Here is a 13,456-nt window from a genome sequence, read left to right on the forward strand (position 1 = left end):
GGAAGGTACAGCCGTTCCTGCTGCAGCCGCGCCTTCTGGCTTTGGGGTACATGTGCGGCACCGCGCCAAACTACACACTTAGATCATTCCCACAATGGAGTGATGATTAACCCAGAATTGAGGGAATACACAAATCTGCCCTCCTAATTATTATATAGACAGTTAATTATGGGGTTTTTTTCCTAATTGAAATTATTGTGCTGTCACTTCACATACAAGGATTTCACGGAAGAGCAGAAATAAGAGAACCCCAGTAATCACTTGTGAGTTCTGCCAGCTCTACAATGCTGCACACAGAAGCTATTCCTGAATCTTCCAAACTCCCTCCACAGGCTGAGATCCAGTTATTCTCATCTTCAAACACATCACACCATCCATCCAGCTCTTCTCAAATTTCAGGTCACGTATTGCAAACTCATTTATCACAGATCTGTTTGCTACTGTTCTCATCGACTGACTTCTTCCCATAACTCTAGGTAATGTTACAGCTACCTGCTATCAAACACTCTTTAAACGGGTAAAAAGCAGATCTCTTCAGGACAATAAACAACTCCTGGGTTTTTTATTCTCTTCTTTATTGTATACAAGTTTAGCCTTGGACCTCTACTCATTTTTGATGCCACCAAGTACAATTCAGTGAGAGTTGCCCCAGCTTTGAAGTTTAGCTGCCTAACATGCAGCATTGTAAAACCATGCTCATGTATAGATAATCCACAATTTTCAGCAATGCTGAGTATCTAAAATTCAGCTACTTATGCAATAAGGCAGCCTAACTTTATGTACTTAAATTGAAGGGGAAAGAAAAAACAAACAAACAAAAATAATCAAAACAAAACTACAAAAAACTAAACAGTACAAAATAACTAGTGTTGGCAAATTACAAATAGAACCATTGTCTTATCTCTTCCCCTTTAATTACACACTCATCTCTGATTTTCATCAAGCTCCTGCAAGAAGTATAACCTGTAAAAATATTTGGGAAATGAGAAAAATGAAATATTACAGATTTAGAAAACTGCATTGTTCTGTATGTACACTTCTTCATACAGCTAGGCTATGGGAATTTTTATCCCAGTTCTCAAGGCATCACATCAAACAGCTTCCCTGACATATGCTTGTTATTCACTTCATACTACAAACTCCATTTTTACCAATGTATAAATCAGCAGTGGTCCTTCCCAAAACCATTTCGCATACTTCATCTCCCTTACAAGCAGTGAATCATCACAGATCTTTCCTAAGATTGATTGTTTATTCAGTCGTGTTCTAATAGCACCTAATGATACCAAAGGAAGTCAGTGCCTCATAGAGCAAATGTCCCTGTCCCAAAGATGTTCCAGTCTTAGGAGCTTACAATCAAAACCTCAGTGTCTTTTAACGTGGCTACTGGGCAGAAGAAACTAGAAAGAGCCGATGGGGAAAAAAACAAAAAACACCAAAACCCCCTACTTATCAGACTGTATGCTAAACACAACTTAGACATTCTGAAGAGAAAACTACTTAATATCACAGAGGTACCAACAACTTTGTGTTAGGTCACACACAGGTACTGACATATGGCTGTTTACACAAGCGTTTTTCCACAACCAGACATTCTCCATCCTTTCTAGGAAAAACAGGCAGCTGGACCTTTCACTTTTGTCCAAATATTATTTTGGAATAGTTTTCATAACCCTGTTACTATTAACATACTGGCTTAAAAGCACCTGCTGTAGACCAGCATTTCAGTTTCCAGACAGGACAAAATTGGAAAAAGAATAAAAACCAGAGAAAGTTCTGAGATGCTAGTAAGGATAAGAAAGTGATTGCCCCATAAATGATTACTAAAACCACAAAATACCTAGGGAAGTCTGTAGGGAAAGGACAATTTTATTGCATCTGCATAATAAACATCATCATATTTAAGACATTTCTATATCTGAACCCTTTTTCCCTGCCTGCAAGCCCTTCAGGTCATGGAGCTATCAGTGACAAATAGCTCAAGCTCCAGAAATGCTTTTGGATACCTCATGATAAACCGTACTAGGAAAAAGTTACTGCATGTAACTTAAATGTATTTTAAATGCATCATCTGGACGTACAGTCACATTGTATCATGGAAACTTCAAGCCTTCTTATTTGCATGGCCCCTGCTATTTGTCATATTGCAAGTCATTGCATTGGATCTAGAATTTTTAATAAGGAAAAAAAAAAAAAAAGAAACAAAACAAAACAAAAAATTCAGGGCAAATATTTCTGCCTTCGTAAAATGACTCCTAATGTTTGTGGACAAACTGCAAAACTGTGAAGAAATCAGTGTAAAAATTATAAAGGGTTACAGATGAAGCATTTAGATCAATGATAGATCAAAAGAATCACTTGAACAGAAAATCACAAATACAGCTCCAGAGTGAGTGTCACTGATTGGCATGATATAGAAGACTAGATAGTAAAAGAGTGAAGGAGTGAATGAAATCATCAGATGAAACTGTGGAATTTCCTTTGCTTGAGAAGTTCAAACCACAAGGCATGACAAAGACTGTTCGCGTGGAGCCTGCAGCAGTGGCTGGACTAAGTCTTTACAAGTTCTCTGAATACACAGAAGCAAGCAAAACGAGAAATGCTAACCCAACTTTATTCAGACTTGTACTCTAAGTACTTAGAGTGCAAGTTTACTTTTATTAGAGATCAGTTCCCTTTAAGTATGATATAGAGCACTGGCAGAGTAATAGCAAACATAGCACATGTCACTGCTGTGCTGTAAACAGAATTTCTCTTGATTTGTGTTTCCAGTCTCCGCTCGGTATCACACAACTCTAAAATCACATCTCTGACGGCAGAAACCTGGCCCTTACCCTCCACTGCAGACCTCGGCATTGCTCTTTCTGTAGGTCTGGAATGAACCGCAAGTTTAACACTCTGCATCTCCAAAATCATTTGCGCCAGACTCTCCTGCAGACTGTTAAACTGCTGCTGCAAACTCCCGAGACATGAACTGACTTGTTTAGTGTAGTTTAGCTGTTCGTTTAAAGGAATTAAGAGAGCATCTATATTTATGGAGTCATTCCTGTCTTCTCTAGTTACCAAAGCGCCTTCTTTTATTTCCTGTGATGTCCTTGTTTGCAGCACAGTTTTCAGGTCTGCTATGACGTCACTGAGATCCTTCTGCTGTAAGGAATGACTGGAGGCCTGTTCTTTGATGGCTTCTTGCAGATTTATGGGGCCCTTCTGCGCTTCAAGCACCAAAACTTTCAATTCTTGCAGCCTTACTCGATTAACATAGGTGGAACCAAGAACACCTATAATGGCTCCCAGTACGGAACCAATAATAGACCAGTTCTTAGTTTTTTCAGCTCTCGTTCGCTCTTTCTCATGGCTTTCCCGTACAGCTGCAGAGAACAGAGAGAATTTTTCTCTCTCAGATTCTTCCGCATTTAAATAGGCAGCTCGGTACCTCTTCTCTTCCTGCAAGAAACACAGTGATTTGAAGGAGAAGGTACAATATGAGGTATAATATGAAGCTATACACTCTACACTAAAAAAAAAATAAAAGAATCCCCCAAAACCCCAGTGCAGATGAAGGAATGGAAATGAAGAGCATCCATTAGTTCTGTTTCAGAAAATTTCCTTTTAATGTGAGATTTTCTTTATTAATCCTACTTAAGTCAATGAGACATCATTTTAAGTGAAAACTGAGAAATGGAAAAGGTCATTGAGAATTACAGATGATCCTCTACACAAGAATCTGTCACATGCTGATGACAGAAAAAGGGTATGAGTGGGGAAAGTCTTTCTCTCCCCATTACATTCATTTTTTAGGTGCTGCTTCCTTCTCCAAACACTGCCTTTATGATATTTCTTCCTTTCAATTCTAAACCCCTTAAATGGGAACTGAAAATAGGACTGGAAAGGATGTCTCTGATGTGTTCATTGCATGAACGTAGACACTTCTTATTCCTCTGCCTTCTCTTCCTTACTCCGCTCACAGACAAATGTCTTCCCTTTCTCCCTTCTCACTGGCTTCAGCAGGGCAGTTCCTGTTGTAAACCATTTTATCGCAGTAAAATAGTGGAAAGTTTTCCGGTTGTTTTCCCGCAGTACAATTCCACTGTTTTAGCAAAGGAATCACTGCTTTGGGTGGTGGTGAGCTGTCCGTCAGCTCGCTGCATCTCCCAGAAATATTCTCATTTTTCCAAGCATGTATTTCTTTTGTAAGATGGCACCACCACCTTATGGACAGCAGGGACTTGAGTTCTACCTTTCTTCATAGTTGTACAGAGCTCTTTTCAAGTCTCATCCACACAGACCCGATCCCTTATTTAGACAACTACGGCTCTATAGTTCTTTCCTGATGTTCCACCCACTGACTGGGGAGCTCAATTTAAGCTCAGGCACAGGTACCCCCTCTTTGCGTGGGCTTTGCCACAGGTGTACCTGCTTCCAGGCCTCTTCCCTGCTGTTCCTGTAGTTTCATCTGGATTTCCTACCTTGTGTTGATCTCCAATTGATGGACTGTTAATAAACATGTTCGTGTCACCAGCCCTGCTTGGCTCATCCAGCTGAGGTGTCCCGTTGCTGAGGGTACTGCCCCAGCCTCATCCTCTTGCTTTTTCTCCCCCACACACAGCAGCCTTGCTCTTGTTGCTCTCTGACAAAAGCTTTAATAAATTGCCTGGGTGCTGCAGCCACATAGGAGGCAGCTGAGAGAGTCTTCACAGATTAACAACCAGAGAGGAGCTTCTCCCCTCACAGAGGAGGTTAATTCATTGAATCCCAGCTTTTTGTTGACAAGTCATGTCGAGTCACCACTCAACTTTCTAGGCTCACTATCTTCAGCTTTCTTCTCCAAATTCACCGCCCTATTTTAGCATTAACGTATATGATTTGCATAGTAGATCAAATAATCTACGACAATTAACTAAAACGAGCATCATCAGAAAAACTTCAGAACTGAACTGCATCTGCAAAAACAGTCACTAGTGATGGAAGCAAAGCACAGAGATTTTCATCGTATTTGCTCAAGTACCAACAAATTACCTGCAGCAGCCTGTGTTCCAGCGTAGCCAGTTCTAAATACTGGCTGTCGTCCCGAGAGACCCTGTCCAGCCGGTCCCGAACTTCCTTCAGTTTCATCTGTTGGGCTTCTACATTTTCACGAGCCTCTCGCACTATCCCCCGAGCTATCATAAAGACATTTTCAGCCTGAGAGAAAAAGAGTATTTATTTTAGAGACTTTTTACCAGACAGTTCTAAATTGCTAATTTTAAGAATTTTGGGGGGAAAAAACCCAAAACCAAACAAAACCAACAATAGAACAAAGCACGCTCCATTTCAATCTAAGGTATAAGCTATTTTTACTAACATGCATAGAACAGAACACTCATAGCACCTGCACGGTAAAAAGACACAACTCTCCTTAGAGTTCGTTCTTTTTTTGCCTCACAGTGTTTATACTTCATATAGCTCAACTCGGAATTTCTAAATTTCCAAATTATCTCCATGTTTACCTCTGTCACTTTTCCCTGGGCCTCTCGAACTTCGTTAATTCCAACAAACTCTTCATATCTGTCCCACCAACTCTTGCACGTTGCAGACACTTTTTGAAGAGAGTTTTTTCCCAAAACGGTCCCAGCTTCTGTCAGCCGATTCAGAAGACCCATGGTCACTTCTATTGCAGATCTGGCTTCAGGCCTCTTAGGTGCTGATGAGCAGTAAGTCCGTACTATGTGTAAATTAATTTTTGGACTCCACTTTATCAACGAATGGTGATATTGCAGACCACAGGACACCGAGGACACACTTGACTTGTATTTCATTGGCCCCATGTCTTGAATTTAATCACTGAATAAAAGTGCTACGAGGATGAAGGAGAAAAATTATTGAAGTATGGCTGATTAATACCTCTTCAAACTACAAGTGTACCAAAACAAAATTCAAGAACAGCTAAACCATCACTAGTTATACACCACTACTTACCTAGAGAACTTGCACAATTTTCAACAAGGGGCAGTTCTGCCACAGATTCCTGCTTTTCTGCTGTTAGTAAGTACGTCCACCATGCTTCTTGATTACTAATTCTCTCACTGCGTGAATAGTGATCATGTGCGGATCCAGTACCAGAAGGAGCAGCTTCAGAGTAATTTAATGCTTCAGCACAAAAGTGATTGCCGTGTGAGATTTTGCACTTGAGTTTGCTGTACCACGTCACAGGCACCAATAACTCTGCAAAAGAACAGAAAACGAAAAAAGACAGAGATGGGAAAAAAGTCTCAATAAGAAATGGGGCTTGATCATTCCCTTTATCTTACACTCCACAGATACACGAAGTCTAAGTGTTGAAGAATGCAGAGGCATAAAGGACAGAGAGAAAGCACAGAAGTGCTGAAGGCAACGTAAAACATAAGGAAGAGCAACAAGATCAGAAAAATATCAGGTAATGAATGCAAAGCTAGGGCTGCATTTCAAAATTAGCCTAAAATTCTTGCTTACACTACAAAAGCAGACTGCTAGTTATGGGTTTTTGCCTGATGATTTGTAAATAAGATCTTAATTTCTAAGTGAGTGCATTCCTCTGAAAACTGTAAACAGGAAAACTTTCAAATAAGGTTTTATATGAAGTTTCAGTATGACTATATTAGGTTTTCACTAATATAATATAGAAACATGGGTTATTGAGAAGGTTTGATAGTTGCTGCAGAGTTTTAAAAAATTATTTTAAAACAGTTTTCCATGTTGATTTTAGGTGGCTAATGACATCACTTATGTGAAAATCCGGGCATTTCCACAGGAGAGGATTCCTCCTACTGGAACAGGTTTTTTATCAGCTTTTAGCTGGTTACCGATTCTGAATGCCACAGCTTCATTCCCTGTTATGTATATTCTAACAAACTGTAATAACACCAAAGAGCACTGTGCAATTCGTACCAGCTGGTTCATATACATAATAATATGGTAGATAAAAATGTAAATGGAAAGGAAGCAAATTCTGTCTCCTTCCAACACCGCTCACATGTTTTGCCGTTACAACACGTACTCTGTGTTGCAGGCCATGCAGTAAAACCTCAGCTCACCTCTGTCCATTCTAGACTGCAAGATTTCCCTCTTTTAATTTTAATTGCACTACTACATGAAGAGTTTTACCAAATATTCAGGCTATGGAGACAGTACAGGAAAAGGAAAAAGATGAGATTTTTAGAATAATTTCTATGTAGACCGTTGCAAACAGACTGCAAAGAAAGTAATCTCAGTCTGAGCTAACAGGACCTAAGACAGTCACAAAAGCTTCATCCGAGATAAAACGCTTTGGCTCTCTCCTGCTTCTCTTGTAAGAAAATGAGATTCCTCTGCCTGCAGACATTGACATATTCTGTCAAAACGTTTAGACCTCAGCTGCTACACACATAGGACACTAGATACACAAATAAGACTAATAACGATCTCATTTCGTAGCAATCTCTTTTGTCACAGCCAAAACGTAGAAACAGAATTTGCAATACGCCACCACACATTTACAATTCTACTTCTCATACTTGAGGGGAAAAAAACCCTCTGATTTTTACAGACGACCGAGCCCTTCCACCGCACGCAGAGCTACGAGCCTGCACTCCCGGTCCCTACAGACAGCGCAGCCGGACGGTCACCGCCTCTCGGAGCCACGCAGCGGCCCGGCCCGCAGCACCGGCCCGGCCCGCAGCACCGGCCTCACCTCACACACAGAGGGCGACCCGCGGGAGGGAGCGGCCGCCCCGGGGGCTCCACCGCCAGTCCTCGCCTACGCCGCTCCCGCCCGGAGCGCCGAGCCGAGCCGAGCCGAGCCGAGCCGCACCCACCACCCAGCGCCGCCGGCACCTCCGACCTGCCCGGCGCCCGGCCCGGCGTCTCAGGCGGAAGCGGCGGCGGAAGCGCTACGGCGGCCGCGCGGGGCCAGGGCGGAAGCGGCGTCCCGTGCGCGCTCGGGCGTGGGGCGGCGCGGCGGAGCGGGCACCATGTCGGGCCGAGAGGGTAAGGCCGGGCCCGGGGTCCCCGGTCCCGCACCCCTCCCCGGGCCTCACTGTCTCCTCTGTCTTTGCAGGCGGCAAGAAGAAGCCGCTGAAGCAGCCGAAGAAGCAGACGAAGGACCTGGACGAGGTAAGGCGGCGGGCGAGTCCCGGGGGGCCCGCGGCACCGGGCGGGCACCGCTCGGCTCTGGCCTGGGCCGCTTTCCGCAGCAATACACTATTTTTTAAACGGCACGTCGTTCTGACGGTAACGCTTGCTGTAAGGGACCAAGGGCTGAGCTGTCGCCGCCCCGGTTTCCCGTATTTTCCAGCCGCCGTCCCTCCGGTGATCGCGGCGGTGCTGGCGGGCGGAGGAGGCCGGAGTGTCCTCCGCAAGCAGCGCGCTGGGCTCTGGAGTCCTGACAAATTAACACCGCCACAAGAGCCTGGAACAGGATACAAAAAACGGGGATTATCAAGTAGTTAAAATAAATTGGGTAGCAGTGAAACTCACGTTAGAGATACTTAACTGTAAGGGTCAGAGTATGGGCATAAGTTGTTATTTCTGAGGATTGCGGAGGATGGATGAGGCACCGGTGGCTGGAAAAAGATGAATATGATGTCTCTTTGAAAAAGGAAAAAAAAAATCATAGCTGTCTAAATAAGAGAAATGGTAGAACCAGTTGAGTACTTACAAGGATCCAAGTTATAATAGTGTAAGAATGAATAGCCAGTATGAATTTGAGTAAAGGTGTGGACAACAAAGGCAGTTGTGTTCTGTAGCAGGGCAGAGCTCAGTGTGTGGAGAATAACGGACGGTGCAGGTTCTTGCTGCTGGTGCAGGTCACGTTCCCAAACGCAAGTCAGGAACGGGACCACGAGTCAGGAACTGGACCATAAGTCAGGAACGGGACCATGAAAGGAGCTGAAGGGGAACGTGCAACTTTCTGGGATCCCGCGCTCTGGCAGCAGTTTCTGACAATTTGGTGTCTGATGGCACAGACACAGCGAGTGGGGTTTTGCAAAGCGTTGTATTCGATTGGAGTTTAAGTATTATTTTGGTTAGTGCCTCAGTTGGCTAACTGACTGACAGTGTGGCTTATTGTCTTGGTAAAAACCAGAAAATTTGGAGGGGCCACAGACTGTCAGAGGCCAAAGTAATCCTACTAAATCAGAGGTTAAAAAAATGGGTTAATTTAATTAAGCATGTATGCTAAGTCCCTTTCTTTAGTAAGAATAATTAACTTATACAAGGAGAATGGCTGGCTAAACTCTAGGTCCACCTGACAGAATTTGAGATGTAGATCATACACTGAACATCAACCTGGAAAATCAGGTGTTGCAAAAGAAAATGATAAAAGATGTATAAATAAAATCGTGGATGTCAAACAGTGTAATCATATATATTTTCCTCTCAGTATTGCAATAGTGCAAGAACTTGGGGGCAACACATCGCAAGAAAAAAAAAACACTGAAGTGGATCAATGGGAGGGATTGATTTACTAGGAAAAACACATTAGTTTACAGAAAAAAACCCAAAATTTAACAAAACAAATAAACCAAGCAAATAAAAAAGTGGAAAGCCTGGAGAGAGAAACATAATATTCTATTCTTTGAGGGGTAGGCAGGAGAAGTAAGAAGCTTACATTGCCACAAGGGAAGCTGTAACTTAACAAAGAAGAAAACTTTCCAGTTATAAAGGTAGTTGAGCCACGGACTGGACTGGTGAATAATCTATAGAATCTCAATTGTCAGGGTCCTCAGATTAGTTATCCCAAAATCCTGAGCACCAGGGAAAACGACTACTTTGCATTGGATTTCTTGGAACTAATACAAATGTATTAAACCTGGCAAAAATATTGACATATGCGTGGAAGGATTTTTTTTTTTTTTAATTAATGCTTTTTTTTATTGTTAGACGGCACTTGTGTGCTTGGCTCCCAGTGTCACTGGTGGAATGTTAATTAGTGGTTTTAGTGCAAACATCAGTCATTCAGAGGACAGAATGAGATTATGCGGTAGGAAATGATACTTGTTTAATTTCAGAAAGATGAAACATACACAGTTAAAAGTTTAGTCGTGTTCTGGTACAGCAAATATTTCATGGTTCTGCAAGGTTTTGCCCATTTTGTAGTATTCAGCCATCTTGCATCAGTTCAATCAGATTTTTATTGCTCTTAGAACATTAATTTTTTTCTCATTGCTTGTCAGTTGTTTTTGAATTTTTGGGGGGAAGAGATGTTAACAAACACTGTTGTTCTTTTCTTTAGACAGATCTGGCATTTAAACAAAAGCAGAAGGAGGAGCAAAAGAAACTTGAGGAGATGAAAGCAAAGGCTGCTGGAAAAGGGCCCCTCAGTAAGTGAGGTGCCATCCTGATAGGAAAAATGGAGGGCTTGCTGGCTTCAAAATTTTAACGTTTTTGCTTGAGAAACATAAAAAGGCATGTACTTCTATGTTAGTTAACATACACCAGAAAGTCAGTGGCAGGTGCACGTGATAAGTAACGGATGCTGGTTTTTTCTTTTCTTTCACTATGCAATTTTATCCCCAAATTCCCGATGCAGGTTCTGGTTAAGCAGGTATCACGGTGTGTCTGGCATGGTAACCTGTTCCAGTGGGATGGTGCAGAGACATTTCTACTCTTATTTTAGCACATCATCCTTTTCTTTCAAGATATTTTACATGTAGGCTTTGCCACAGTCCTGAAAGTTTAACGGATCCAGTCCTTGTTCTCTTAGAGGATTAATTTTTTCAAGAGCAGTAGATTCCTGGCAGAAAAAGAAAATCGTGACTGGAAATTAGTCTGGCTTCACCCCTTTTGCCTAGGGACTGTAAAGTCAGCTGTGTCACAGGAGAACATTTGCAGGGTGTATCTTGATGGTGCATTGAGCCAAGTCTTTGTCTCAGTGATAGCAGATGCATTAATATGAGCCTGTGCACTCGAGTTTGCAGTGATCGGATTAGAGACGTTAAAAGGTGCACCCTGCCTGTTCCCTCTAGGTATTTTTGACCTGTGGTCGGTTAATGTGACTAATCACTCTTCTATTCTGTGAAGACCATTAGACCTTACACTTTGCTTCCTATTCTTTAGCAAGCTTCAGTTTTGAAAGGTCCCAGAAAGACCTTTCCAGCAATCCTGTAGCAACTTAGTTTCACTAACAACCTCTGCTATGGCATCTTGTCAGATGCTGTTTGAAAATATGAAATCCCCTGGATTCACTTTATCCGTGCACTTAATGATAACCTCAGAGTTACAGCAGGGCAGTGAGGGAGGATTTACTATTTACAGGGGTCGATTTATCCATTTGCTTTATTACAGACTCTGTTATCCTCTCAGAGATCAAGGTCAGACTCGCTGGTCTGTATTTCCTCAGTTCTTTACAGAACCCCTTCTGTATCTGGGAGCTGTGCTGACAGTCCATGAGTCCTCTGACATGGTGGCTATAATGATAAGTTTCAAATCTTAGCCAGCAGTTCTGTCTGCATTTTCACATTAGAGCTTGTCAGTCTCTTGTCAGCGCCATCCAGCCCCACTGACTTGGGACATTTCTTGTTTATTTATCTCAAATTGATCTAGTTCCTCTGGTTTAGCAGCGTACAAAAAATGTGCCGGGTGTGGGACTCAGAATGACTTTGGTATTACAGAGCAATGCAAAACAATTCACTGAGCCTCTCTTCTGCGTCCTTACCATCCTAAACTTGTTCTGCGTAGGGCTCTTCAGCTTACAGATTTCTTCGTAGTTCTTTCTTGACATTACTCTGCCTTTTTCTAGACTGAATTTCAGTCATCTGGTCCTTGTCCAATGCTTGCCAAAGCAGACAGTGATTATTATGTTGTTGTGGGAAGGTGAGGCTATTCCCTAGAGCCTCAGCAATGCAATCAGTCATATTGCAGTGTAAGGTCTACTGTCGACCATCAGCCCTTGCAGCCTGTCTTGCTGTAGCCTTGCTATTCTTTTTTCCTTTCCACTCATCATACACAACACATGCTGTAAAAAATAGCATTTGCAAAAAATGCCGCACTTGTTGCTGTGTTAATATGTTGTGCTTTTCCACCCTGCTTTAGTCTCTTCAATAATAGGGACTGCAGAGAACAGCTAATTCCAGAGAACTGGAATTCTCATAATTCCAGTACCTGTTTCTGTGGAGCTTTGATCCCAACCGGGGACTCTGGTTGCTGTAGGGATACTGAGGTTTTTATTCCCTTGGCCTTGAATTTGACTTGACTGGACTACACTCCTGCTGTATAAGAAATAAACAATGAAAAGTGTCTGTAAAGGAAAAAAGGAATTGCTGAAATATTTAGTTCTGTTGTAGATTTGTAGGGGATATTTGGTTCCAGGAGAAACTTGGTTTCTCATGTTAAGTTATTCGTTTGGAGTAAAGTATGTGAGATCACAAACACAGAAGAGTAACACATGCAAAAACAATTAACCAGTGGGGATCTGAGTTGTACAGGCACTCTAGTAGGGATTTGATTTTATGAGGAACTAAATTTTAACAGTTGTCTAACTAGTTGTGTTGTTTCTTTTGGCAGCCAGTGGTGGAATAAAGAAGTCTGGCAAAAAGTAGTTTGATCAAACCGCAGGGTAAGAAGTGATCGAGTTACTCAATGGACCTGCAGACTTCAGGGAGTCGTGAAAACTCACTGTCATTTGGGAAAAATTGTACATTTTGTTTAGTCATAATAAATCTTTTTTGTTAAGATGTAATATTTTCTCTCTTTACCTGTAGGTTTTGTTTTAAAAATTGCATTGCTGTTTAGTACTGGAAACTAAACTTTTACTGAAGACCATTTGTGACCTTATGAAGCCTGAATACATCTGCTGGTTTGGTAGTCATTTGTGAGACTGAATTTCAACTTCTGCTCTTCTTTTGACAGGGAAAGTCAGGCCTTAGTGTTAAAATCCACAGTTTTAATCTGGAGGCTGAGGTTTAGCTGCAGCTGTCCAAGATGTCACGGTATCAGTACATGCTCTCGTAAGAGCTGGAAGTTTTGTCTGCACAAAAGGTTAAGTTATACTTCTGTTGCCAGCAAAGTGATTGCCTTAGCATCAGCCACTATCCAAATCAATATTCCTTTTCATATTACTATTTAAGTACACTGTTGTACTATGCCCTGTCGTCCCAGTGGCTGCTGAACTTGCCTTTGTTCTACAAATAGTCACCTACACCTTATTTTCCTTGAACTTCTGCGTACCAACATCATTACAGCTCCTTTACACTCCCAGCAATACCTTTGTGGGGGAGAGGGGAGGGAAACAGTGCTTATGGAACTAGAAATTTTTGAAAGGAACAGCAGTTACAGTACACTGGGTATGGAAACTTCAAGGAAGGAATGTGATGTTCCCAAGGTAGGAGTTAAGGGGGAAAGAATTAATGCAGAGTGTGTCTGCATTAGAGGAAACTGTATGAGGAGTGGCTGAAGTCACTTTGTTCAGCCTGGAGGAGACTAAGAGGGGATCTCATCACAGTTACACCTTCCTCACCAGGGGAGG

General features: G+C 42.2%; 2 protein-coding genes across 2 annotated transcripts; one reads left to right on the forward strand and one right to left on the reverse strand.

The window, feature by feature from the left end:
• Positions 1-1,853: 1,853 nt before the first annotated feature.
• CCDC51 (coiled-coil domain containing 51) lies at positions 1,854-7,775 on the reverse strand. The gene is made up of 5 exons (XM_065642832.1): positions 7,685-7,775; positions 5,956-6,201; positions 5,487-5,833; positions 5,017-5,181; positions 1,854-3,444 (listed from the first exon to the last, which is right to left on the reverse strand). The coding sequence occupies exons 3-5, from the start codon at positions 5,802-5,804 to the stop codon at positions 2,668-2,670; spliced, it is 1,260 nt and encodes a 419-aa protein (XP_065498904.1). The 5' UTR covers positions 5,805-5,833; positions 5,956-6,201; positions 7,685-7,775; the 3' UTR covers positions 1,854-2,667.
• Positions 7,134-12,670, forward strand: TMA7 (translation machinery associated 7 homolog). The gene is made up of 5 exons (XM_065642299.1): positions 7,134-7,142; positions 7,599-7,980; positions 8,051-8,106; positions 10,226-10,313; positions 12,496-12,670. The coding sequence occupies exons 1-5, from the start codon at positions 7,134-7,136 to the stop codon at positions 12,528-12,530; spliced, it is 570 nt and encodes a 189-aa protein (XP_065498371.1). The 3' UTR covers positions 12,531-12,670.
• The last annotated feature ends 786 nt before the right edge of the window (positions 12,671-13,456 follow it).

The sequence above is a fragment of the Caloenas nicobarica genome, chromosome 11 (genome assembly GCF_036013445.1).
Source record: "Caloenas nicobarica isolate bCalNic1 chromosome 11, bCalNic1.hap1, whole genome shotgun sequence".
Taxonomy (NCBI): Eukaryota; Metazoa; Chordata; class Aves; order Columbiformes; family Columbidae; genus Caloenas; species Caloenas nicobarica.